Source organism: Zalophus californianus, chromosome 1 (assembly GCF_009762305.2).
Source record: "Zalophus californianus isolate mZalCal1 chromosome 1, mZalCal1.pri.v2, whole genome shotgun sequence".
NCBI lineage: Eukaryota > Metazoa > Chordata > Mammalia > Carnivora > Otariidae > Zalophus > Zalophus californianus.
Genome location: NC_045595.1, coordinates 15,082,976 through 15,110,108, shown reverse-complemented (window position 1 = coordinate 15,110,108; position 27,133 = coordinate 15,082,976). Strand labels below are relative to the sequence as shown.

The 27,133-nt window shown below is 52.4% G+C and overlaps 2 protein-coding genes across 3 annotated transcripts in view; both read right to left on the bottom strand.

Annotated features, from left to right (window-relative positions):
- Nucleotides 1-1,987: 1,987 nt before the first annotated feature.
- Nucleotides 1,988-9,606, bottom strand: CLEC3B (C-type lectin domain family 3 member B). Its single transcript, XM_027585172.1, has 3 exons — nt 9,379-9,606; nt 5,099-5,197; nt 1,988-2,478 (listed from the first exon to the last, which is right to left on the bottom strand). Exons 1-3 carry the CDS (start codon nt 9,485-9,487, stop codon nt 2,078-2,080), a joined length of 609 nt encoding a protein of 202 aa, XP_027440973.1. The 5' UTR covers nt 9,488-9,606; the 3' UTR covers nt 1,988-2,077.
- A 12,153-nt stretch (nt 9,607-21,759) lies between these two features.
- The window catches only part of EXOSC7 (exosome component 7), a 35,898-nt gene continuing 30,524 nt past the window's right edge, over nt 21,760-27,133 (bottom strand). For both annotated transcript variants that reach the window (XM_027582837.2, XM_027582838.2), the window contains 3 exons: nt 25,772-25,895; nt 24,380-24,535; nt 21,760-21,999 (listed from right to left, as the gene is read on the bottom strand). In XM_027582837.2, coding sequence (XP_027438638.1) covers nt 21,895-21,999; nt 24,380-24,535; nt 25,772-25,895 — 385 coding nt within the window. In that variant the 3' untranslated portion in view covers nt 21,760-21,894. The remainder of the gene's footprint in view (nt 22,000-24,379; nt 24,536-25,771; nt 25,896-27,133) is intronic.

Here is a 27,133-nt window from a genome sequence, read left to right as displayed (position 1 = left end):
TCACCTGCATCTTGCTAAAGTATAGCTGCGTGGGGTTAAAAAAAAAAAAAAGCCCCAAACTGAGGGTGGCAAGGCCTAGATTTCAGTCTCAGCTTTGCCTCTGGGCCTGTCTTAAAACAAATTGCACCAGCCTGGGGCGCCTGGGTGGCTCAGCTGGTTAAGCGGCTGCCTTCAGCTCGGGTCATGATCTCAGAGTGCTGGGATCGAGCCCCGCATCAGGCTCCCTGCTCTGCCTCGGCCCGAGGCCTGCTTCTCCCTCTCCCACCCCCCCCCCCCCCCCGCTGGTGTTCCCTCTCACTGTCTCTCTCTGTCAAATAAATAAAATCTTTAAAAATAAATAAATAAAAGAGCCAACTTTAACAAAAAAAATTACATCAGCCTTCTGAGCCTGTTTCTGCACCTCACGTGGATTTTATTACCTCTTCCCATAATTATTGGATTACATGAGAGGCTTTCTGTGACAATGCCCAGTGGACTGCCTGACAAGTACACACATAGTTCACAGTAAGCTCCCTCCCCATGGCCATGGAGCAAATCAAACTGTCATCAATGTATTACTGAAGGCAAGACACACTTAAAAAGACTGGGGAGAAAAAGGTGCAGATGGTGGAGTGATGCCATGGCTGATGGGACAAAGAAGACTTCTCCTAGGAGGTGTCACTAGCCAGTTCATGCCACGAGCTGGCCAGGAGCCCCCTGGGGTCACCGAGCCACTTTTCCAATGTTTTATTTCAGGAAAGTTCCAGTACTGTGAGGCAAGCATCACAGTGGTGGTGGAAAGCCCAAGGCCCTGGGAATCAGGCCTGGGGTGAATCCTGGCTCTGCCACTTACTAGCTGTGTGACCCCGAGGGATGTCACTTAACTTCCCTGGGTGGATAAGATTTCGATCAAACAACGAACTGAAAGTTCCTGCACTCTGGTGGGCTCAACAAGTGGTAGGGGTCATTGCTAGCCCGGAGCTCTCCGTAAGGAGTGGGAAGGAGGGGACACACCAGTCAGGCAGTGTTTGGTCCTATTGGGCTCCTAGACCAGCCCCCAGGTGTGCTGGGGAAGGATGGGGATGCAAATTCTCCCGCAGGTGGCCTCTGCTCTTATCTTATCCCCCACCCTTCAGCCCCCAGCAGGACTCAGATGTCAGTGCATCCCTGAAATGGATCCACACAACAGGAGGGGCTGGGGGGTGGGGGTGTCACCCCTTCCCTGGCGTTGGCGAGATTCCCGGCACGCACAAGTGGAGTTTACAAAAGGAAGCCTGGACAAGGGAATCAGGGTTGTGACTTCCACAATTAATGTGTCATCGTCAATTTCCCAGCTTTGATAATAGCGCTGTGCTTAAGTAAGAAAATGCCCTTGCTCTCAGTGAGTGAATACACTGCAGTATTTCGGGGTGAAGGGGAATCACATCTGCAATTTACTGTCAAATGGTTCCGGAAGAAATAAAAGGATAAAGCAAATATGGGGAAATGTGAATGTTTGGAAGGTCCGGGTGAAAGGTATCCAGGAATTCTCGCAACTTTTCTGTAAGTAGGAAATTGTACAATAAAAAGTTTTGCAAAGAAAAAAGGCAGCAGCCAGTCGGGGGTTCTCTGTCTCCCCTTATTCTTTTCTGTCCTCCTGCTGAGAATCCGTTCGTGGTGTGAAGCGTGTGTGTCCAGCTCGCCTTCCCTCTCCTCCTCTCTCCCCCTCCGCCTCCTCCCTGCCCCTCTCCACCTCCTCCATCGCCCCTCCCGCTCCTCCGCCCCTCCTCCTCCCCCTTTTCCTCCCCGCCTGCTCTCTCTCCCTCCGTCTCCTCCCCTTTCCACCTTCTCCCCTCCTCCTCCTCTCTTCTCCACCTCCTCCATGTCCCCTCCCTCCTCCCTCCCCTCTTCCCCTCCCCCCTTCTCCCCCCTCCCTCCCCCTCTTCCCCCCTCCCCTGCCCTTCCCCCTCCTCCCCTCCTCCCCAGAGCTCTCCGCCCCGCGGGCCCAGCACAGGCGCAGCCACTCGTGGCCCAGCGGCACCAGCTTTATTTGCGCGGGCGCGGGTCGAGCGGGGGTCGGGGCTGGGCGCCCCCCGCAGGCTGCCCTCCGGCCGGGCGGCTACACGATGGCGAACTGGCAGATGTAGGGCAGCTTGTCGCGGCAGCGCTTGTCGAACCACTTGCCGTTGGCCGCGCCGGCCAGGGCGGCGCAGTTCTCGGCCTTGCCGCCGTCGGGCTGCGCCGTGATCTCCGTCTCCCAGTTCTTGTAGGCGATGTGGCCGCCGGTCATGTCCACCCAGACGCCCTCGGCCGCCATGTCGTTGAGGCCCAGCCAGATCTCGGCCTCGGCGCCCACGCTCTGGCGCAGGTACTCGTACAGGGCGTCGTTCTCGGAGCCCGTTTGCGGGGTGCCCAGCGTGCCCCCGCGCGAGATGCAGTCCTCGCTCGCCTCGTGGAAGGTCTTGGTCTGGGTGAAGGCCAGAAAGCACTTCCTGTGCACCTTGGTGCCCTTCAGGCAGACTGCGGGGTGGGGGGAGGGGGGAAGAGACGGCCATCACCCCAGGTCTCCAGGGCCCGGCCCACCCTCCTGCAGGCCCAGCCCACCCACCCCGTTGTCCCCGTGATCGCTGGCCCTGGACAGCCACACCCCCACCCCAGGCTAGTACTCTGATGGACACCAATGCAGAGCCCAGGTCCCCATGCCAAAGGTCGTGAGGCTAGCCCCTCAGCTGCAGACAGCCCCTAGCTCAAGGTCACCGCCCTTCCCCGGGTGCCACATCCAGTGCCTGGGGGATGTGCAAGTGTAGAGACAAGGTCAGCTCTGCCCAAGGCGGGGGAATTCTGAGGAGCCCCATCAGCATGGGAGGCTGTGAACCTCCAGGGAATGGGCAGACATGGCGGGGGAGGGGGGAAGATGGGACTGCCCTCTGTCTGGGCTTTGTGCCAGGAAGTCTCCACCTCATCACCTCACCTCAGGGGGCTAGTGGCATCTGGGTTATATGGACTTTGCCCAAGCACAAAGCTTAGACTTGAGAGAGCTCTACCTTAGAGCTCGCCTGGCAATCTCCGCCCTACACCTTCCATTCTACAGATGAGGAGACTGTCCCCCAGAATGGCACTGTGCTTCTCAACTTTCCCTCTGGGGCAGATACTATTGGTCAACCCAACCAACATCCATTCTCAACCCCCTTCTCCCTTGTCTGCCTCCACTGCAGGGGCTGGAAAAGCTTCATTCTTGCATCAAAGCTACAGGTGGTCATATGATAGAGCTCTGATCAATAAGGTGGGAATGGAAGACCTTCATTCTCCTGATAAATGGCAGGGCCACCTTTTCTCCTACATCTTGCCTTGAACGCAGTCGAGATGCCTGGAGCTGGGGCAGCCATCTTGGGACCATGAGGCAAAGCTTCTGAACAAAAACTTACAGCTACCCACTCTCAGACTCACTTTTTGTTTAAGCTACTGCTAGGTGTTCTATTTACTTGAAGCCAAAACATGATAGACTCTTCCCTTCTAGAGCCCCTTCACCCTACCTGCTATGTTAAGCAGGTTGTACAAAATCATGTGTTTGTCCGCCCTTGAACAAAAATTTCCTGAGTGTTGATATGTGGCAGGCACTATGCTGGGCAAGGTGGTGGAAGAGACAAGGCAATCAAACATGGCCCCTGTGGTCCTGGGGCTTATCATATAGCGGGGGAGACAGACATAAACCAACAAATGAAGAGATCATTACAAACTGCAATAAATATGATGAAGGAGAGAACATCATCTAGTGAGAGTTAAAACTGAGGAGTCTGATTGAGACAAGGGATTAGGGAGTCCTGAGTCAGCAATGCTGGAGGTGCACAGTAGGTGGATCTGGGGGAGCAATTCAGACTGCCAGAACAGCAGGTACAAAGGCCCTGTGGTGGGAAGGACAGAGTGTGGCCCCTTTAGATGGACAGAAGGCTGGCCAGTGTGCATGCTGAAAGGAGAGACCTGGGTGCGAGGAAGTGGGTGCAAACTGCCCAGTGAGAAGGATCTGGAGGTCACTGAGGAGGCACAAGGGGAGCAGAGGGCCCAAGGCCCGGAACATGCTGTCAGAGAAGCATCAGGTGAGAGGGTGGCTGTGAGCACTGAGAGGTTTGTAGATTGCCCAAGAAGGGGCCCAGGTGATAACTAGAGAGGCAGCATAGCAGAGCTAAGAACAAGACTGTGCTCCTGCCAGCTGTTAGCAAGACACTCCGCGTCTTGGTGGGAAATGGAGGTGGGGTTATAGTAATAAGCTCACTGCATGGGTTTTCTGCGAAGGCTGAGTTACTGTTCGTAGAGCCCTTGGAGCAGTGCCAGGCCCGCAGGAAGCTCACGTGTGTTATCTACTGCTGTTAGTCTGTATTCTCTGGGCTCCCCGGTGCAGGGTCACAAAGGAGTAGGCGAGTCTGAGATGCTATGAAAGGAACATGGTGGAGAGAGAGAGAGAGTAGATGGCCCAGGAGGAGATCTGACCTTGGCCCCAGGCTCTGCAGCCGAGTGACAGCGTCCATCCTTGCTTGTCTGATGAGTGCGGGGCCAGGAAGACCCAAACCCACGTTTCCTCTCACCCAGCACAGACCGGGCAGGCGGCTCCCATTCAGGTCCTCATCTGTACTAACCAGCCAGATGAGCATGGGCAAGAAACAGGACCTCTCTGTGCCTCGGTTTCCCCCATTTAAAACAGGCAGGATAAACCCTGCCTCGGCATAATTAGGATGATGACGAGTGGCAGCATCCGTAAATGTGCTGATGCAACAGGGAGTGAAGCTAACGGGGCTCCTTAGGGCTGTGGGGGCTGGCTGAGTGGAGGGTCCTCTGGGAGCTCCTTAGGAAGGCTCCTAACAGCTCCACACAGTGCTCCTGGGGCCACGCCTCTGGTGGGTGGTAATGCATTCTTGTGGGAGAATTTTCGTCCTTCGAGAGCATTCCCATATGCACACGTGTCAGGGGATCTGCCCGAGAGGCAGCGGGCGGAGGAGAGGGCTCCCTGGACCTGGTGTCTTGGCCTACAGGGCCGGCCTGACAGCCGGGGCCCCGGTACTGGCTGGAGACTACAGGCGTGCTGTTGGCCTGAGCCCTTCTCTGGCCACCCCGGCCCGGGCCCCGAGGGGCTGCCGACTGCCCTCACCTGTCTGCAGGGCCTGCTGCTCCTTCAGCAGCGCCACCTCCTGGGCCAGGTTGTCCAGCTGGCTTTTGAGCTCCTCAAACATCTTTGGGGTCACAGCATCTAGGATGGAGACAGTCACAAACACGTGAAGAAGGCGGTGAAGGATGGGGGCGGGGCAAGGAGAGGGTGGGATAAGCCCTCGCTCCATCAACCACAAGGGGGCAAGGGAAGGGACGCCCCTAGACCTTGCCGTCTGGGACGACGTTCTCTCTGTCCCCGCTGACGGTAGTCTAGGTAATTGCTTGTGATTCTCCATCTGCTGGGAAACCCATCCTCCACTTGCCCCGACTCAAGTGAGACCCACGCGTTTGTTGAGGGGTGTGGCTAGGGGTCCGATGGGGTTGGGGTTGGCAGGGGCCGGGGGTGCACCCCCAACCACCCTCCCAGCTCCAGAGGAGAGCAAAGCAGAGCCAGACGCCCTCGAGACCTGCCAAGTTCCCTCCCTAGGCCGGTGCAACAGGACATGGACCAGCAGGGCATGCGCTCCAGCCCGGGGCTGAGTGTGACAGCACAGGTGCACGGGTGCATGGGCCCTGAGGTCACAAGGATGTGAGTAACCTGGGGTAACTTGCTCAGCCTCCCTGAAGTCGGTTTCCTCATCGGTGAAATGGGATGATAACGGCCCCACCTCAGAGGGCGCTGAAGAAGAGTGAGGCTAAGAGAGAGAAAGCATGTGAACGGTGCTTGGCTCACAATCGACCCTGGGACCCACGTAATGCATCTCTTCCATAGCCCCGCTTCACAAACAGGGAACCAGAGCCAGGATGAAGCAACTCGCCCAAGATCGCGGAGCCAGCAGGGGGCAGGGCTGGCCCGGACCTGGCACACACGGCTCCAGGTTTGGTCCTCCCCAGCCTTGGGACAGCACAAGAGCAGAGCCCTAACGTGAGCCGTCCTGAGCCCAGAGGCCTGTTGGGAGCTGGTTCTGCGGGAGCCGGCAGGGGCAGGTGGGAAGGGTCTGTGTGTGTGTGTGCAGGTGGAGGGCTCTGTGGGTGGACCCCAGTCTTACTGAAACCCCAGGGGCTTCAGGGGGAAGTGCTTCCATGGTCCATTTAGCTGTGCCTGCATGAAGTCCAAGGTCACGAGCGATGAGGTCAGAACCTTTGTCCACGCATAAGATGCTTTTGCAGGGGACTCTCAGGAAACAAATGCGAGCAAGAAATATACTTGTATATGCAGAATTAGTGATGTAATTTATCAAATATGAGGAAAATAACACCCGGATGAGCAAGGAAAAAAAAAAGGGGGCGGGGGGAGGGTTTAGGGCTGGCAAACTAGCCTGGTGGGGTTATGTGTGCCTTGTGCTGGGCCTCTGCCTCGGCAAGTTCAGGGCAGCTCTGTACCAGTCACATGATGTACCAGCACAGGGTGCCAGGTGAGGTTTTGCAAGTTGCATACTGCACAAAGGCACTCAGCTGAGGGGACTAGTGGGGGTTCATGTCTAGTGTCTAAGCCTTGCCCTGACTATGCTGGGTCAGATCAGAGAAAGGGGTGCCTTTCTACAATTTGGCAGCTCAGAGGGGTACCTTTGTAATTTGCATCAAGGTGCCCATGTGTGCAAGGGGCCTCGTCAAGGAGGAAGGCACCAACAACAGTGCTCCACCCCAGGAAGCTATAGGAGTAGGGAATGTCTACAGCTCTGGGCAAGGAGTCAGGAGGCCCTGTGCTACCCCTCTCTGTGTCTGAGCCTCAGATTCCTGATGCATGTGATTGAAATGGACGCCCTCTAGGTCCCCCAGTCCCTGTTCTGAGGGCCTGTGACCCCCTGTTGCGGCCATCCTGCCCACCTGAGCTTCCCTGCCAGGTGTGGCCAACATGGCCACTAGAGCTCCAGCCACCTGAGCCTTCCCCACATACCTCACCTCTGGCTGACCCCTATACAGCCAGCTAGGGATACACATGCCACCAGGAGCAGATGAGTTCCCATAAGCACCCAGAGCTCTCCGGTGACCCTGGAGGCCAGGGTGGGGGCTTGGCACACAAGCTGTCCTCTATTCCCTTTGCCAGCCCCACCTATCTGTCCACCCCCCCCACCCCCATGCCAGCCACTATGTAGCCCCTCCTCTGGACTCCCTCCCCCACTTTTGTGCACGGGGCCTACAACTAGATTATTCCTGGGATTCTCAATCCTGGTGGCTCCTTGGAATCACTGGAGATTTGTGGAAAAAGCAGATGCTTTGGGGCGCCTGGGTGGCTCAGTTGGTTAAGCGTGCCTTCGGCTCAGGTCATGATTCTGGAGTCCCGGGATCGAGTCCCGCATCGGGCTCCCTGCTCAGTAGGGAGCCTGCTTCTCCCTCTGACTCCCCCCCCATGTGCTCTCTCTCTCTCTCTCATTCTCTCTCTCAAATAAATAAATAAAATCTTAAAAAAAAAAACAAAAAGGCAGATGCTTCCCCATCCCCTGACCCCTGGATCCGGCATTTCCCGTGGTGGGGCCCTGGCTCCTGGATTGTAATGGATTCCTGAGGTGGTGCTGGTGCCCAAGGGAGAACCACCGAGGTTCCTGGGCCGATTCGCACCTTACGAGCAGGGTGGTGACCCTTTGCTAGGATGCTCAGCACATATATTGGCCCCTCGGTGGAGAAACGCTCTGGAAGCATTTGCTGTGGATATGGACAGCAGGTGGAAGAAACACCAGGTGAGTCAGAGCACACTGAAGCAGGTTCCCACGAGAGGCCAGGGCTGGACAGAACCTTCCACAGGTGTCGTCAGCTGTTCCACAGGCCTCCAGGGTCCGGGGCCTCCAGGGGCCACCTCCATGGACACCCCCTGGGCCAGGTTCAAGTGTGACAGCCGGAGAGGTCCAAGTCACCATCTGGTCTGACCTTCTCCTTTTTCACATGATTACATGATTTGCATGATTAAATAAATACTAAATCTCTGGTAGTTGAGACATTAGCAACTGTTTTCCATATTTAAAAATTCTATAATTTGCCTTTGGAACTGTGCCTCTTCTACCAAGAACACCACTAGGTGGCAATTTTAGCTAATGCTCGCGGACACAATCGCGCGTGATATTGACTCTTGTCTTTCTCAGGAAAATTTTGCAGTAGTATCTGCATGTACCTTTTTAGAAACCCAAACGGTTCAAAACATTACAGTCTCCTTTCCAACTGAGATTGCCTTCAGCCCCCCAGTTTTTCTTCCCAGAGGTAATCACTGTCTCTAATCCTTGTGGATCCTTCCAGAAAAATCTGATGCATGTAAAAGGAAATGTGCATTTGTATATAAACCCGCTTTTCAAAATAAATGTCGGCAGGGTATCCGTTCTGTTTTGAACTTTCTGTTAACTTTATAAACTAAAACTTGGAGGTCATTATCTGTCACCCACACGTCTGCTCCGTTCTCTGTCACAGCCCTGGAGGTCTCCACTGTCCTGAGGCGCCGTCCACAGTCCACTAGTCTGTTTACAGAGGAGGCTCAGAGAGTGGCCTGAGGACGGCCCACGCCCCCTCGCCTTGCCTCTTCCAGGCTCTTGGCTCTGGCCTCCCCTTTCTCTGCCTAAATCCACATTCTCATCCCCTGGAACTCTCTCTCAGAGCCTCGGAGCCCGGTGGGGGTGACAGCCCAGTTCATTGCCATGGCATTTCGCTAATGTTGTCTCAACACAGCCTGGGGTGACCTCACCACAGGCAGGGCTCCAAGGGCAGGCCCTGCTGCAGCCAAGGCAACCCAAGGACACCCCAAACCCAGAGGCAACAGAGTGAGCGCACACCCTCTGGCTTCTGACATCCAAGTTTGGGTTCCCAATTTTTGTTTTCTCAAGGCCGCTTACGCTATGTAACTGGGTCCTTTTTAACCCCCTATGCATTAAGTATATTCAAGGTGCCAGGCCTTGGGCTATGTAGCAATAAATCCTAAACAGACGCCTTTTGGCAAATGCCACTATCCCCATTTTATAGTGGAGTAACCCCAGGTTTGGAGATTACGAAGCAGAGCCCATTGGCATTGCCAAACCCAAGGTTTGATTTCTTTAACATATTTGGGGGGTGGAAATGGGGGGAGTGGGTGTCGGTTTAGATGAGATCTGGAAGGTTCTTTCCCATTCTGAGAGTCGGTGATCCTTACAATTCTGACAACCGCCCCTGATACTGGAGAACTCTCCCAGACTCCAGGGGTATTTCATGAAAAGTTCCCTGGACTTATCAAGAAGGAAAATGAAGGAAGGAGCATCAGAAGCCATAAAGGACAGGGTGCCCAGCTCCCTGGAAGATGGGGAGGAGCCCTGCCCCACTCCTTACCTTTCTTGACATTTGCAGCTTTCTTGACCTTGGGGGTCGGCTGCTCAGTGGTGACCTGGGTCAGGAGCGAGAAGAGGCAGAGGAGCAGGTAGGCCCCCCAAAGCTCCATGCTGCTGCCTGGTGTGGCCTGGGTCAGAGAGCCGTGGCAGCCACCGCCGGGCCTGCACGTCTTAAGGCAGCGGCCACCGGGACCTCTGTCCAGGAAACCCTCCCCGACGGAGCTGCCGGGCTTGCCAAAAAAAAAAAAAAAAAAAAGCCTGCAAAGGAGGAAGGCCTGGGAGAGCCTGGCTGCCCAGGGAACACCCACCCAGCGTTCTGGCCCTGCCTTCTAAAGCAGAATCACTGTTTTCTAGAATTCTGAAAAATACACGGTAGTTGTCCGAGCGCACATCCGTTGGGCAGGTACGTTGGGCAGGTGCAGAGGCATGCCCTTCCCCGGCCTTAGCTCATGGAGGCCTCACACCAGCAACGTGAGGGAAGCGCTGTCATGTCCCCATTTTACGTTTCAGGAAACTGAGGCTCAGGAACTGGCCCCAGCTACCCAGGGGCAGCACTGGTATTTGAACCCAAGTGGGGCGACTCCAAAACAGGTACACTCTGAGGCCTCTCTACAGCCTGACCTAGGGCTCGCTGCCTGATTGCCTGAATGTGTGTTACGATGATTCTGTGGTTCCATCTCTATACACTTGGTGCATCTTTGGGTAAAAATACCAAGCAATCCTCTCCTTGCTTCACGTTGCTGTTTCTCCACCATCCTATCCTGAAGCAGAGGTGACCACAGTGGGAGAGGGGGGAGCCACGGTAACCCAGAGAGGAATCAAAGGTGGAGCGGGGAGCAAAGACTGTCCTGGCCCAGCAGGGTGGAGGGGGGCACCTCGGGGGCCGCAGAGGCCCCACATGGAGCGTTGGGGTCCAAGCAAGGAGAGGAGATCCTGCATGGGAGGTTGGGGGCGGGTAGCCGGGATAAGAGGTAGGTAACATACAGGGCACCACCCTTCAAATAAGCAAATCTGTTACAGACCACGGGAGCCAGATTTCTCATCATCAGAGAAGGGAGAGACAGTTACAGAGAGAGAGAAAGCTAGAACGAATCCTATGGTGGAAGATAACAATTAGAGCCATCACTGTGGGACTGTGGACTTCAACACATAAAGATGAACCTATGCATTTAGATGGAAATGTGCACGTCCGTTCCCTAGCTGTCACTTCGAGGGCCATGGAGCAGCAACCCCTCCAAAGGCCCCCAGCACCCCTAGCCTCCAAGGACTGGCTTCTCAACCCAGCTTCCCGTGAAACGGAACCAGAGCACCTGGGCGAGAGGCCTGATTCCAGGGCCGGGGCAGGGAAAGTCGAAAACGAACAGGTTGGTTTTCCAGAAAGCAGGCAAGTGCTCAAGGGATGATGGGGACGAGCCAGGAGCACACGGGGCCAGCTTCGGGGAGCTCCCAGGGGCCAACAGTGAGCAGCAATGCAGGAGGGAACCTGGAGCACGCACAGATGTAAGTGGACACGCTGATAATCTGACAAGGAACGAGGTATTTTCAGACACAATTTGTCAGATTACTTGTCCACAAAACACTTTTCCCTTACAAAGAGAAAAAAGAGCAACCTTGCAGGGAATTAGACTGGCAGACACTACTTCATCAAGTGACCCAAGTAAGCACCCCAGATGGCGGGCAGGTGGAAAGCCTGCAGCCCCTGAGCTCCCGATGGGAACGCATCACCATGTCCATCCGTCCGTCCGTGAGATTCCTGCCAAAGAAAGGTCGCACATACCCGACCGAGCAGCTGGTGCCTTGCTCACAAATGCTTTGGGGGACCAATACTCTTGATATGGGAACTGCCATTTTCCGTGAGCCTAAGATTGTTCACAAAGAAAATACAGTACTCTGTAACTTGGGCTTTTCTTCCAGGGAGCCCGCCGTGGAGCCCACTGTGGGATTAAGGGGGGAATCTGTCCGCACCCAGGCTGGGCTGGCCTGGGGCACTGTGGTCGCCAAGGGCGGGAGCTGGGTCAGGAACAAGCACCGCCCCACCCCCCAGCCCTTTAGTGCTCCTGGGCTCCACCTCTCCCATTCTCGGAGTGGGGTAGGGTCTTACAGGGGCTGCTGGGCCCCCCCCCCCCGGGAGACAGCCTGGGGCTGAAGAGCTTCCTGGAGCTCTGGGTGGGGAGTACACGGCAAGAAAAAACGTGATCTTTTTTCTTTTTACTAACTCCTTTGCTTTCCCTGTTTTCTCACCTTGGCCCTTGGGCGGTAGGGAAATGGAAGGAGTTTGTTTCAACTCTGGGGCGGCCAGAGGTACCATGTTCTCCATGGGCTGACTGCAGAGGCCCTGGCCTACTCGTACCGGGGAGGAGGTCCCAGGAGGGCTCTGCTGTGGCCATTCTGCTCTGGGTCTTGTCACGCGGGAGTCACACAGGAGCCATGCGGCGTCAAGGACACGCCTGAACCTGTTAGCATCCCCATTAGTCTCTCATTCACTGCGCAGGGTGCCTGGGCCCCGGGGAGGGGGGTTAACATGAGGGGCCCACTGTGCCATCGGGGCACCTAATGCAGTGGGGCAGGGGCAGGAAGGAAGGCGGCCCCCTGCTGAAGAAGGGCCACAGAAGGGTGGCCGTGAAGAGGAGGGGAGGGGAGGGGAGGGGAGGAAGGAATGTGGCCAGCGCTCCTGGCGGAGGGAAACACTGCACATTCTGGATCCTGAACACGAACGGGGGGTGGAGGCGGGAAAGAAAGAAAGCTGGAGAGGTAGACGGGCACATCTCAGAGGGCTGCTCGAGCCACCTTAAAACATTCTGGACACAGACCGGAGGGAAAGGAGGCCAGAAAGGAACCAAGCTGGGAGGGGCTGTGATCAGACCCCCTGTGGAGAGAGTGTTTTGGCAGCTGAGTGGGGCTGGACTGGTACCAGGGAACATGAAGCGTCTGTCCCTCATGAGCCCCAAGGAAGGCGGGATCACACCTTCACTGGGGGAGTGTGACTCTTTCCTACTTAAACTGGCAAGTGAGCTCTCTGTTCTCCAGGAAGGAGGCTTTCGTAGAGAGCTTTCTAGAAAGTAGTGAGCAGCGTTTGGGTTTTTCACCCTGCAGCTTCTCACAGGTGTGTGTACGTGTGTATGTGTGTGTACAAGAGCGCGCGCGTGTGTGCTTTACACAGAAGCTCCTCTACAGGCAACTAGGAGTCACCCATGCTGTTAAATAGACTTACGTAGGGGCGCCTGGGTGGCCTCGGTTGGTTAAGCGTCGCCTTCGGCTCAGATCCTGATCCCAGGGTCCTGGGATCGAGTCCCACATTGGGCTCTCTGCTCAGCAGGGAGCCTGCTTCTCCCTCTGCCTGCCCACTCCCCCTGCTTGTGCTCTCTCATGCTCTCTCTCTCTGACAAATAAATAAATTCTTTTAAAAAATGACATGTAAAATCACGGTGGGGGATTGTCTTTTGGCTTGGGGCCTCCTCAGATTTAGACTTGGCACGTCTCCCAAGGAAGCGGTCTACGCAGCCCCGGGAGATACACCAACAGCCCTGAGAGAAGACAAGTTCATCCACACACATTTTTAAACTTGCACCCATCACCAGCACCCTCAGGATAATGTTTAAAAGGGAGTCCTCTCTTGTGAGTAGCATTTGCCCTGCATCGTATTTCTGTGTGTTAAAAGTGCAATTTCATTAAAGGTAAACATTTAAAATATGTCACTATTTTGGGGGCACCCGGGTGGCTCAGTCGGTTGGGCATCCGACTCTTGGTTTGGGCTCAGGTCATGATCTCAGGGTTGCGAGATGAAGCCCCTATTGAGTTCGGCTCTGTGCTCATCGGGAATCTGCTTGAGATTCTCTCTCTCTCTCTCTCTCGCTCCCTCTGCCCCTCTCCTCTGCTCATGTTCTCCCTCTTTCTCTCTCCCTCTCTAAAATAAATAAATAAATAAATCTTTAAGTCTCTGAAGTATATCATTATTTTTGTGACTCTATTTTGGCATTTCCTCATTTTTTTTAAAGATTTTATTTATTTGACAGAGAGAGACACAGCAAGAGAGGGAACACAAGCAGGGGGAGTGGGAGAGGGAGAAGCAGGCTTCCCGCCGAGCAGGGAGCCTCATGCGGGGCTCGATCCCAGGACCCCAGCATCATGACCTGAGCAGAAGGCAGACGTTTAACGACTGAGCCACCCAGGCGCCCCCATTTCCTCATTTTTTAGCGGCTTTGGTAGGCCTCGAAGAATGCGTGTGGCCCACTGACTCTCGGCCTCTCAGTTAAAAAGCAGGTTGAAGGGCGCCTGGGTGGCTCAGTTGGTTAAGCGACTGCCTTCGGCTCAGGTCATGATCCTGGAGTCCCGGGATCGAGTCCCGCATCGGGCTTCCTGCTCAGCAGGGAGTCTGCTTCTCCCATCTGACCCTCTTCCCTCTCGTGCTTTCTATCTCTCATTCTCTCTCTCTCTCAAATAAATAAATAAAATCTTTAAAATAAATAAATAAATAAATAAATAAATAAAAATAAAAAGCAGGTTGAAGCTGCAGTCGGGTATAACCACCTCTCAACGTGGGATGCTCCTTTTCTTTGACCCTCTCCGCCGTACCCCCCGTGCTTGCTTAAACCCCTCCAGGGACGAGCAGCTCATCACTCCGCAAACAGCTGCTCCATCGTTAGAGTCTCGGCCTGTTGCCAAGTTCCCCGGCAGCGGGGCAGGGGGCCATCCGGGAAGAGGCCGGCAGACATCTGAAATTGGCCATTGTGATCCGTTTCTGTGTTCCTTTCTCCTTTTTCTCCCACATTCCTCTACAATATGGTTCCTGGACCATTTTTAACCTTCTGGAAAATCACCTTTAGATAGAAGTCTGCTTGTGACTGACGGTCCTCATTATGGTGCAGCTCCCGGAACGAAACGTGTTCTCGAGGGGCCTACCTGTGGTCAGATGCTCACCATTCAAAAAGACTCAGATCCATGGGTTCTTTGTAGCCACCGCGCCAATGCTGAGCTCACAGCCATTAAGCAACCAGCTCCCCTTTATCCACCACCCACTGTCCCTGGCCAGGAGGGGACTGCCTTTGTGGTCACCTGCAATGCACTTGCTCACAGTCCTGGTGGCGTCTATGGATTTTCTCCTCCCAGAACGAAAGCTTCCCTCTGCTGGCCCTGTCCATGAGGCCTCAGCCAGCTGGGAGAGCAGCAAGTCAGGGGTGGTTTCAGCCAGGAGTGGGGTGCTAACACTCACTAGTGACCGCCCCCCAGCCCCGGGACATGTCCGAGCACGAACACATCGCCCTCAAGGGCCAGTCTTTTTTTTGTGTCGGTTTCCCTGCATAAGGAATGATCTTGATGACAAAGCCCAGAGGCAGAAAAATCAGAAGAGAGCTCTAACAGGCACATTTCAGTTCCTAAGCAAGTTTTGTTTTTTTTCTCTCCCCAAAGCTGCTGGAAGTCTGAGTTATATAAAACAATCTCTGGCCACCCCACCCATGTCAGCCCAAACAACATGCAAACTTCTGGCCCAACATGGAGCCATGCCCCTCCCCGTCCCCTCGCCCGGCACAGCTGTTTCCTTTTAGTTCTGCAGGACCTGTGTCAACAGGAATTTGGCCCGCCTATGGAGGCCAAGAACTTTCCACACTCTCCTCAAAGGTAAGAGCGTCCAGGGTACACATCTCCAAAAATATGGCAAAGGCAGTCTCAGCCCTTGGTCAAAACCTTGGCCTCGGAGACCCTCATTAGGAAAGTCCTTTGTTTCTTTGCAAAGCTTGTTGGCCTGGTGCTGTCATCATTCAACAAGCATTGCTTCTGTCCCTTGTGTGCCAGGCCCTGGGGCACACGATGCTGGGAGAGGCAAGAAACCACTGAGCCAAGTTCTCGGCTCTCATGGGGCCCCCATTCCTTGGTTGTTTTGTACCTGAAGGTCAGCAGTGTTCCAATGCAGAGAGAACTGGAGACCTGGATTTTCAATCCAGCTTAGACACCTGGCACTTGCATCCTTTGGGGCAAGTTATTCAAGACCCAGGTTCCCCATCCATGAAGTGGGGGCGATAATCTCGACCCCGCCTACACAAGGGGATCCTTGCAAGGACCAACGGAGACCCTATGTGTAAGGCAGCTGGGCAAGCTGCAAAAGCGTGGAGGAGGGGGAGGACTTCAGGAGGACTCATGGCCTCTGTCCACCCCTTTATTCCCTGCACTCCAGGGGTGAGACATTACCTGATCTATACATTTGTGAAGGATAAACTAGGCATGCTCAGCGGATGTCTTCAGCTATAACAGCTCACACAAGAAGAAACAGAAAACCCCATTAGCTCTATGGGGTACTACAGATTTCAGTTTACCTTACTAGAAACTCCCTGCCTCCCCAGACAGCCCCAAAATTCAACAACTGTAAACCCAGCTGTGCCATTAGGGATCCTGAACTTTCCAAACCATCACCCTAGCCCTACATAATCTTGCCAGACGTTTTGCTGGTTTCTCTTTTGCCCCCATAGGATCCTTCTAGATGCACCAAATCTGATCCTTGGCCCATGGCCAGAATTGGCAAATGGCCCCAGGGAAGAAAATGGCTGGTGACAGCCTACTGGCTTCTGAAGATCTCTCCCTTCTGTGGGATTTTTCAAAGAACCAGCTTTTGGTTTCATTGATTTTCTCTATTGATTTGTTTTCAATTCCATTGCTTTCTGCTCTCATTCTTGTTATTCCTCTTCTGCTTATCTTGGGTTTAATTTGCTTTTCTTTTTCTAGTTTCCGAAGGTGGAAGCTTTGCAGACTGATTTTAGATCTTTCTTTTCTAATATACGCATTCAATTGCTAAAACTTTCCCTCTAGGCACTGCTTTAGCTGCATCCCACACATTTTTTTTTTAAGATTTTATTTATTTATTTGAGAGAGAGAGAATGAGATAGAGAGCACGAGAGGGAAGAGGGTCAGAGGGAGAAGCAGACTCCCTGCCGAGCAGGGAGCCCGATGCGGGACTCGATCCCGGGACTCCAGGATCATGACCTGAGCCGAAGGCGGTCGCTTAACCAACTGAGCCACCCAGGCGCCCTGCACCCCACAAATTTTGATGTTGTTTTTTCATCTTCATTTAGTTCAAAATATTTTTTAATTTCACTTGAGACATCTGCTTTGGCCCAGGTGTTACTTAGAAGTGTGTTGTTTAATCTCTAAGTATTTGGGGATTTCTCAGCTATCTTTCTGTAATTGATTTTTAGTTTAATTCTTTTGTGGTCTGAGAGCAGACCATTGTGTGATTTCTACTCTTTTGAATTTGTTAAGGTGTGTTCTATGGCCCAGAATGTGGTCTATGCTGGTGAATGTTCCATGCGAGCTAGAGAAAAATGTGTATCCAGCTGTTGATGAAGTAGTCTATAGATGTCCATTGTACCCGGTCGACTGATGGATTTGTGGTTCAGTGTCTGACATTAATTTGGGAAAAATTTTCAGTCATTATTATCTTAAATATTTCTACTGTTTCTTTCTCACTTTTTCTGGAATTTCCATCATGCGTACGTTACACCTTTTATCATTGTCCCACAATCCTTGCATATTCTGTTCTGTTTCTCAGTCTTTGTTCTCTTTGCTTTTCACTTTGGGAGGTTTCTATTGATAGATCCTCAAGCTCAGAGATTCTTTCCTCTGCCATGTGCAGTCCACTGATAAACCCTTAGGCGGTCTTCATTTCTGTTACAGTGCTTTTCTCCCTAGCAATTCTTTCTGGTTCTTTTGTAGGATTTCCATGTCTATGCTTACTTTTCCCATCTGTTCTTGCATGCTGTCTACTTTATCCATTAGAGCCCTTACATATTAGTCACAGTTGTTTTAAATTCCCAGTCTGTTAATTCCAGTATCCCTGCCAGGTCTGGTTTCTGGTGCTTGCTCTTTTTCTCCAAAGTGTGTTTTTTGCTTTTTAGTATGCCTCATACTTGTTACTTCGTGGCCAAACACAATGTACTGGGCAAAAGGAACTGCTGTAAATAGGCCTTTAGTAATGTGCTGATGAGGTGTGGGGGAGGGGAAGTGATCTGTAGTAGGGCCAGGGCTGGTTTTTGTTTTAAGATTTTACTTACTTACTTACTTATTTGACAGAGAGAGAGAGAGAGAGAGACAACGAGAGAGGGAACACAAGCAGGGGGAGTGGGAGAGGGAGAAGCAGGCTCCCTGGGGAGCAGGGAGTACGCTGCGAGGGCTCAATCCGAGCCGAAGGCAGAAGGCAGATGTTTAGCAACTGAGCCACCCAGGCGCCCCCAGGGCTGTCTTTTAGTGCACTTAGGCCCCTGGACTGTGAACCTCACATTGCTTCTCAGTTCCCCGACTCTCCCCCCACCCCCCCCCACGCCCCTAGATGGGACGGGATGGCTAGACACACACACACACACACACACACACACACACACAGATGGGACGGGATGGCTAGACACACACACACACACACACACACACAGACACACACACACACACACCCATAGATGGGACGGGATGGCTAGACACACACACACACACACACACACAGACACACACACACACACACCCATAGATGGGACGGGATGGCTAGACACACACACACAGACACACACACACACACAGACACACACACAGATGGGACGGGATGGCTAGACACACACACACAGACACACACACACACACACCCATAGATGGGACGGGATGGCTAGACACACACACACACACACACACACAGACACACACACACACACAGATGGGACGGGATGGCTAGACACACACACACACACACACACACACACACACACACACACACACACCCCTAGATGGGACGGGATGGCTAGACACACACACACAGACACACACACACACACACCCCTAGATGGGACGGGATGGCTAGACACACACACACACACACACACACACACCCCTAGATGGGACGGGATGGCTAGACACACACACACACACACACACACACACCCCTAGACGGGACGGGATGGCTAGACACACACACACACACACACACACACACACACAGACACACACACACACACACACACACACACACACCCTAGACGGGACGGGATGGCTAGACACACACACACACACACACACACACACACCCCTAGATGGGACGGGATGGCTAGACACACACACACACACACACAGACACACACACACACACACACCCCTAGATGGGACGGGATGGCTAGACACACACACACACACAGACACACACACACACACACACACCCTAGACGGGACGGGATGGCTAGACACACACACACACACACACACACACACCCCTAGATGGGACGGGATGGCTAGACTGGGATTGAGTTGGGTATTTCCCTTCCAGCTCAGGGAGGCTCTGGTTAAGTAGTTTCAAGGGCAGGCCTCGGGAAGAACAGAGTGCTCTGGTGTATTTCAAAATGGTCCCTCCCCTCCTCCTCTCACCACCTGCTAGAGGCATGAGAGGATTTTCCTCCGAAATTCACTGTGAGAAGCAGGTTGAGCTCCTGGAAAAAAAACTCACAGAAGTGTGGGGGCCGTTGATGACTGGGTCCCCCTGGAGTTGTTAACTCTCAGAGTCGTCCACACTGAGCCTCCAGCAATTTGCCATTATGTTCCTTCCATTAGGCAATACAATCCTAACTCCTCACCCTATTTGTCTAACTGAAATGCAGAGAGCAAATGCCCTGGCTGAGATACTCGCCCTTCCCCGGGTTGGGTTCCCAGTAAGTGTGGCTGTATTTCTTTGTTGGTCTCTCCAATTTGGGGAGCAGTGGTTGGCTCTGTGACCTCACTTCTCTTATGGATCTCTAAGATGAGTTGTTGCTCTTTTTTTTTTTTTAAGATTATTTATTTATTTGAGAGAGTCAGCACAAGCAGGGGGAGTGGCAGGCAGAGGCTGAGGGAGAAGCAGGCTCCCCAGTGAGCAGGGAGCCCAATGTGGGGCTCGATCCCAGGACCCCGGGATCATGACCTGAGCTGAAGGCAGACGCTTAACCCAGTGGCTCTGCCACTCTTGCACAAGCAAATCCTAGGGGTGTCAGCACATTCTACCCAGTAGCTGCAGATCCGTCTCTTTAAGCTGTACCATGAAGGCCCTCTGGTTTTTATAACACACCACAAGTTGATAGTTGGCCAATGAGCCTTTTATTTCTTTTTCAAAGGCCTTTCATCATTAATAGAAGCCAGTTAACTAAACAATTCTTATAATTACCACTGACTCCAGGTGTCCATGTGGTAGAGCTTTCACATGACCCAACACTTCCTCTCTGGGACCTCATCCCAACCCACCGCAGGCAAGTCTTGGTAATGATGACACTAAAGGATGGCCTGTGTCACTGGCCCACCTGCCACCACCCACAGGGTCTTCGCGGCCATCCGCCAATGACTGCTCCTGTTTTCAAGACCCATTTTAAGGCCACTTCTAGTACCAAATGCTTAGTCAGAATCACTCCCCAAGTCAAAGCCTGAGACAAGGACTCATGTTTGGTAGTTTATCTGGGAAGCAGTCCCACAGGGAACAGGAAGGAAGGACTGGGAAGGGTAAACCAGGAAGGAGAGGATTGACCACAGTCATGGGCACCACCGGCGTGGTGTGTTGAATACACCAAACACCTCTCCGAATTCTCCACCCAAGGATCAGATGGAGCAGCCTCTCCCTACTGGTTGCTGCCCCCCAGTGGTCGTGGGTTGCCTCGGGAGGCGCTAAGTCCCCAGCACTTTGGGGCTGTGTGTACTTCCAGCCTGAGTCTTAAACTGATATATTTGCAGGCTTGGATGGACATGATTTGGGAGACCAAGAAATCACAGAAACAATAGAACTAACTTGAAAATTCTGTACATTGCATTCCCCGATGTTTGTTTAATGGCCACTAAGAAGAGCTCTGCTTCTGCTGGATGAAGCATGGGTCCCTCCAGGACAGTATTTTTCCAAGTCTCCGCCATCAGTTTTCTCTTCCCTTATTCTGAGAGCTGCAATCATCACATATCTCCCATAAACGCCTCTCCTGGACAGACCTTGCTCGTTGGGGGTTCCATTTCACGTGTGATGTTCACGCCTGACAGGTAGGGGCGGCGTGGGAAAGGCAGAGACAGATGCTAATTGATTTCTCGCCTCCGTTCTCACTGTAACTGCCTGGCTGGTCAGCCCCGTTGGGTAGCGGTCATGCACCCAGCCTGGCAAAGATGCATCTGTCTGATGTCTTGAATCATTAGGACTGAAGCTTCTAAACTTGACTAAACTCCAGCTGCATCTTGACCACTGTCATGTCCCATCACGGGCAGTCAGCCAGGAGCAAGGTGTGCGGGGGGGGGGGGGGGGCTCACTGCTGCCTTGTCGGGAGCACTGTCATGGTGCCTGGAGGGATAACCGCTGGGAAAACATTTTTTAAAAATGAAAACCCAGGTTGTGTTCTCAAGAGGGAAGCAGCTGTTTGTCTCCATGGGGCTGGACCTGGCCATGCCAGCAGAAGGTGCCCGTGCCAGGACCTCTGGAACCAGGCTTCAACTCACATTATGTTCCTTCCATTAGGCAATACAATCCTAACTCCTCACCCTATTTGTCTAACTGAAATGCAGAGAGCAAATGCCCTGGCTGAGATACTCGCCCTTCCCCGGGGCTCTTTAAGATTGATTAGGGAGTTTCAGTTTGGAAAAAACTAAAGATTGCTCAACCTGTGAAGAGACTTTAATTCCAGCACACTGCGCTGTGAGTAGAATACAGGCTTATGGGGAGCCTTCTGGGGCCACCGAGAAGGGCCTTCCCTTCTGTCCCCAGAGTATGAAGGCAGGCCGAGTAATCAAATGACAACATCTCTAAAGCAGCCTTCTTCGTGCTGATAACACAAGGAAATCTTACGAAACACCAGGGAGGGGTTATAAAATCCAGAGCAATTTCAAAACAAGAGTGGTAAGAATGCTTGGCTAAGGACCAAAGTGGCCACTAAGCCCTGGACCCTAGGGAGCTCAGAGTGGATTTCTTGGAGGGCAGGAAGCAAGAACTGGGCCTCCCCCGGGCTCAGGAAGGTTCACCAGCCAGGTGGAAGCCATGGGTGTGTACCTGGGGCATGTGCCTCCTTTCTCCTCCCCTAGAAGCACCAAATCCACAAGGAGAATGAACTCTGTGTATGTGTGTTTCTTACTTTGAAAGCTCTACAGGGGGAAAATTTTTCACAAAATACATACAAGCATTTCCTTTAAACCGTATTTCTGGTAGATCCTTATCCTAGTGTTTTTGTTGTTGTTTTGAACCCCTGCAGCAGGAGATAAACAAGTGCCTCCCTGGAGAGGCACGACCAGAGAATTCTCCCTGGGAGCAGATCTCTGGGTCTGGTTGCCATTCGCTAGACCAGAGCCAGACTTTCTGGCACGGGGGCGGGGGCGGGTCACCAAATGGCATCTTGGATTACTGCTTGAAGAACTCTAACCGTACCAAACCAGGCTAGAAAATACACTTTAATTTTACATGTACAAATGTTGCCTCCAATTTATAACAGATAAGAAAAATATATACAAACTGCGGCTTAAAAGGAAAAGCAAAAAAGCCAAACACCCCGCAATTGCGTTGATGTGCAAATCATCCCAGGAAGCCGACTTTCTGTCTCTTGGGCCCCAGGCTTTCCTCCTTGTGTAGGACGCTCTGCAGGGAGGCGTGCAGCACCTTGCCCACTCGCTTGCCCGTCTGCAGGACAGAAGAAAGCACACACCCACTTGTGAGGCGCACACACTCGGACCAGGGACGCCTCCCTCCCTGCCTGCTAGCCATTCCGAACTGCACACTTTCCTCTGCCTTACAGGGCTTTTACTTAGTGAAACGAATCAATATGAAAACAAACCCCCAACCACAACAACAGAGCAGTTACACTCTGGAAAAATCTCCATACTAAAAACAAAAACAAAGAACCTCCCACCCGCCAACCCCCCAGCCAACCCCCAGGCAGCCAGCAGGAAGCGGCAAAGGCAACCTCGGCCATTAGCCTGGTGCTTAGCACTCCTGCTGCCATGACAACAAGCAGCAAAACCGTCAACCAAGCCTGCTCCAGGTGACTGCCAAGTCCCACTGTACTGTGGTGAGGAGGCAGAGGGAGGCTACAGGGAATCGAGAGTCTGGCTAATGAAGGAACAGATGGTTCTGGGGACACGTCTGAACAAGCAGTTTCTCTTTCACCTGCCACCAAGTCTCTCCGCAGAGCGGCTCAGAGCTCTCTCCGCAGAGCTGAGCCCTGCAAGGGGTCTTGCACGGGGTCTCGGCCGTTGCTGCCATGCAGAGACGCTAAAGGCAGGGAACGTTGGAAGGAGACGCATCAGGAGGTCACACAACCCACCAAGTTCCTAATTAGCCCCTACGCAGAAGCCACACGGGGACCCCTCAGAAAACCCACTCATATACAAAAATCTTTATGAAACCGTGATTGTGTCTGAGCTCACGCAGCATTTTAAGACCCTGAGGAACCCACCACCAGTCTCCCCCTCATAGAGTGGGCCATGTTCCCATAGCAGTTTTAATCCCACCATGCCACGGTACCCCTCTCAGCAACGACAGGGAGCCAGACGCCTGGGCCTAGACCCCCGACCCAATCGTCCCAGTTCCGGGGACCTTCTGCCCTGGCCTCTCACTGTAACACAGGATGGGACTCCAAGGATTACTGGAAACTTATACGAAAAGATCTCAGTCTAAAAGTGAGAGGTGATCAACTGTATGAAATGCAAAGTCAGGGTTCAGGTCCAAAGTGACCGTGAAAAGATTTTTACCAAAACATGAGAGAAAGAGAAAATGTCAGTCGATCAGACAGGGGTACTGACTGTCCATATAAATGAAAGTGGGAGCGACGACAAGTGGGGAGGGGACAGGCAGGGCACTGGGACTTGGGAGGTTGGAATGTGAATGGCAGAGGTTGGGGCGGCGGCCGGCACAGCTACCCCGATGTTTTACATGTCAGGGCAGGCACTTCCGGACGGCTGCATCCCTGGGTGAGACCAGAGCAGTGAGATGGGGCCTTGGGCCACGGTCCCGCCCCCCCAAGCAGGGTCTGCAGACCTCATTCACTGCGTCCCAGAGGAGGATGCAGTGTGGCTCACCAGCCGGAGCTCTGGCAGCCACAGCACACCTGTGTATAAGGTGAAAATAGCTCAGTGTGGCTGCAGGGGGCGGCGGGAAGGCTCTGGAAGCACACCGTCTGGGTTTGAATCCTAGCGCCAGCATTTATGAGCTGGGAAGCCCGAAGGCAAGTGACTTTATCTGCTACACGTCTCCATTTCCACGTCTATAAAACGAAGGACAACAACAGTAGCTGCTTCACAGGATGGCTGAGGACTAAAGGACATAATACACTTAAAGCACTAAAAAACAGGGTGCCGGACACACAGTAAGCGCACAATAGATTTTCACTATTACTTATTACTTTTGTTGTTTTACATACTGGAATTCTCATAAAATTCTCCAGGGGGTGGAGAAAGAGTTCCTTCTAAGACAAACCAGTTGTCTAGAGAGGCCTCTGGCAACACTTGTAAAGTATTTTAAGTGTTTTGTTTAAAAAAAACAAAAAACAAAAAACAAAAAACTAGAAACTAGCCAATTAACCAACCGGCCATGAAGAATACCTGCTGCCACGCAGGGCTAGACACCTGAGCTCAGGGCGCCAAAGAGAGTGCGTGGAGAAGGGCTGATGTCTACTGAGCACTCGGGGTAGGCCCCCACTGTGCCTCTACCTTTACTCACTCCCTTCAAAGGACAGGAAGCGGTCAGGCAGGGGCCCAGTTCCCTCACCAGATCGCAAAAGCCTGGAGACAAGCGACTCCACGTTACTGTCCAACACTTTCATCCGGAGACATGGAAATGGGGGATCAGAGTGGGAGAGGACGAGGAACAGGGACTGACGGGGTCCTCACCTCCCAAGCCAGAGCCCCTGTTGCCTCCACCCTTGGCTAGGTCAGCAGACAACCAGCTCACACTCCGGGGTCAAAGGTGCAAAGGGAGAATTCCCACGGCAGGACCGAGGGGGCAAGAGGCAGCAGACGCTCCCCGTCAGGTGCCTGCACCTGCCTCAGAGCTGGAGCCTCACCTCCATCATCTCGAAGATGCTCTCTGGGTCCAGGCTGCCCTTCCCCACTTTCCTCATGCACGTCACGACTCCCGTGCTGGTCACGGACACCAGCAAGCTGGCCAAGGAGCAGGCCTCCTCCTGAAGAGTAGCATCCACGACATGCCGATAGCCAATCTGCAAAGTCAGGGCAGCAGAGTTCACGTGAGGGGAACACACATCCCAGATCCCGACCCTTGACCGCCTCGTGGAGGAAGTATCTACACCAGCGAAGAACCCACACTCCCCATTTAAGATCTTATTTTAGATTCTGCTTACATGGAAAACACCAGAAGCAGTGTTCAACAATTCTATCACAGGCCACTATGGAAGCGGAATTACAAAAGCATGAGAAGAAATATGGGGGTGGGGCTGGGGTTAGAGCCATAATTCAGAGACCCTCCAAGTCAGAGGCCACCAAGAGTTTCCAACAGAGAGGCGCAGGGAGAAACTGACACGTGAACCCACGTGGATGTTTCACTGATGACAAAGATGAATCGAAAGGGTGCAAGTTAAGAGACACGCTCAAGAATGAGTCAAGTGCAGGTGGCTTTGGTCAGTCCCAATGCTTCACCATACCCCAGGCTCATGAAGTGATTTCAGGGGAATTAAACCTGACCCACTTGGTCCTATTTCTATATGAATCCTGTGTGGAATCAGGGACAGTGTCGGCCAATCCAGGCCTCAGTGCACAGCCTTGGGCAGTGCCAGGTACATGAGAGCACCGGCCGGAGGTTAGGCTCCACAGGCCTCTGTGCTTGTGTAAAAACCACACTTAACATAATAGGTCCCGGGCGCCTGGGTGGCTCAGTTGGGTTAAGCGACTGCCTTCGGCTCAGGTCATGATCCTGGAGTTCCGGGATCGAGTCCCACATCGGGCTCCCTGCTCGGCGGGGAGTCTGCTTCTCCCTCTGACCCTCTTCCCTCTCGTGCTTTCTATCTCTCATTCTCTCTCTCTCTCAAGTAAATAAATAAAATCTTTAAAAAATAAATAAATAAAAAAAATAAATAAAAATCTTTAAAAAAAAAAAATAATAGGTCCCCAGATCCTGCTCTAACCCCTCATTTCATAGATGTGCACACAGGGTGTTTGAGTGAAATGCCTGGTATGGAGGAACTTAACAAACTCGAGCTACTATTAGCATGAACCCACGTGTGTATTCCTGGGACTCCATCATATCTTCCAATTAAAAAAAAAAAAAAGAGCTGCTCATATACTGGTTTCTAATATAACCAAATTATTGGATTTGGATTAACGCTACCTGTACATGGTTTGTGGTAACTGTAACTTCTCAACCTGTTAAGTAACCTTAATGGATTAGGGTTGAAGGAGACCCACAGCAAATTCAAAAACCACCAGATAAAACCACATACCTTGCACAGGGTGACAATGCAGGGGACATTCTCCACGCTTAGCCGGATGCAGTCATAAGGGTCATCTGAGAGTTCAATGTCCTTGGACCCCTCTTCATCCTCTAGAACACGAACTCTCGGTATCCTAGAAGCAAAAGCACAATTAAAATTCCCACTTACTGTGAGGAAGAAGGAGAAATTTTTTTCCTTGAGACTGAGAATACGAGTCGGAATTCCTGTGTTTCACAAGATAAAGTCACACTCCACCTGTACTTTATCACCCTCATCCCTACCATCTCTGTCAAAACTGCACAGGCAACACTGCAGAGCAGTGAAGAAAGGAGATCTCTTTAAAAAATGATGCCTGGTCAGTCATCAGGCGTCTGCCTTCAGCTTGGATCATAATCCCCGCATCGGGCTCCCTGCTCCGCGGGCAGCCTGCTTCTGCCTCTCCCGCTCCCCCTGCTTGTGTTCCCTCTCTCGCTGTGTCTCTCTCTGTCAAACAAATAAATAAAATGTTTAAAAAAAATAAAAATAAAAATGATGCTTGGTCAATCAGATATGCACATGCGAAAAAAAAAGAATCTTGATCTCTACCTCAGACTATATACAAAAATCCACACCAAATGGACTACAAAGATAGAGAGGAAAGATAAAACAAAAAAGCTTTTATTTCTTTAATATAAAGATTTTATTTATTTATTTCAGAGAGAGAGAGAGAGAGAGCACGAGCAGGGTGAGGGGCAGAGGGAGAAGCAGACTTCCTGCTGAGCAGGGAGCCCGATGTGGGGCTCAGTGCAGGGACTCCGGGATCATGACCTGAGCTGAAGGCAGACGCTTAACCAGCTGAGCCACCCAGGCATCCAATAAAGCTTTCAGAAGAAAAACTAAGGGGCGCCTGGGTGGCTCAGTTGGTTAAGCATCTGCCTTTGGCTCAGGTCAAGATCCCAAGGTCCTGGGACCGAGCCCTGGGTTGGGTTTCCTGCTCAGTGGGGAGTCTGCCTGTCCCTCTCCCACTGCCCCTCCCTGCTTCTTGTATGTGCTCTCTCTCTCTCAAACAAATAAATAAAATCTTAAAAAAAAAAACAAACTAAAAACATTTTCATGACCTTGGAGTAAACAAAGATTTCTTGAACAGACCACAAAAAGGGCTTGCCATAAAGGGAGAAAAAACAATAGACTCAACTGTGTTGAGGATTATGAAGAATTATAATATCTACTGCACAGATTTTTTATATGGTGCCATTTGTGAACAAAGCAAAGAATCTTAACCTAAAAGTGAATCCCCTCATGCTAAAATTACACAGGGGATGAGGGACTTGTTAGTGAATGCAGTGAGTTATTACACCAGATTCTTTTTGGTCTTTATCTTGTTACTTTCAG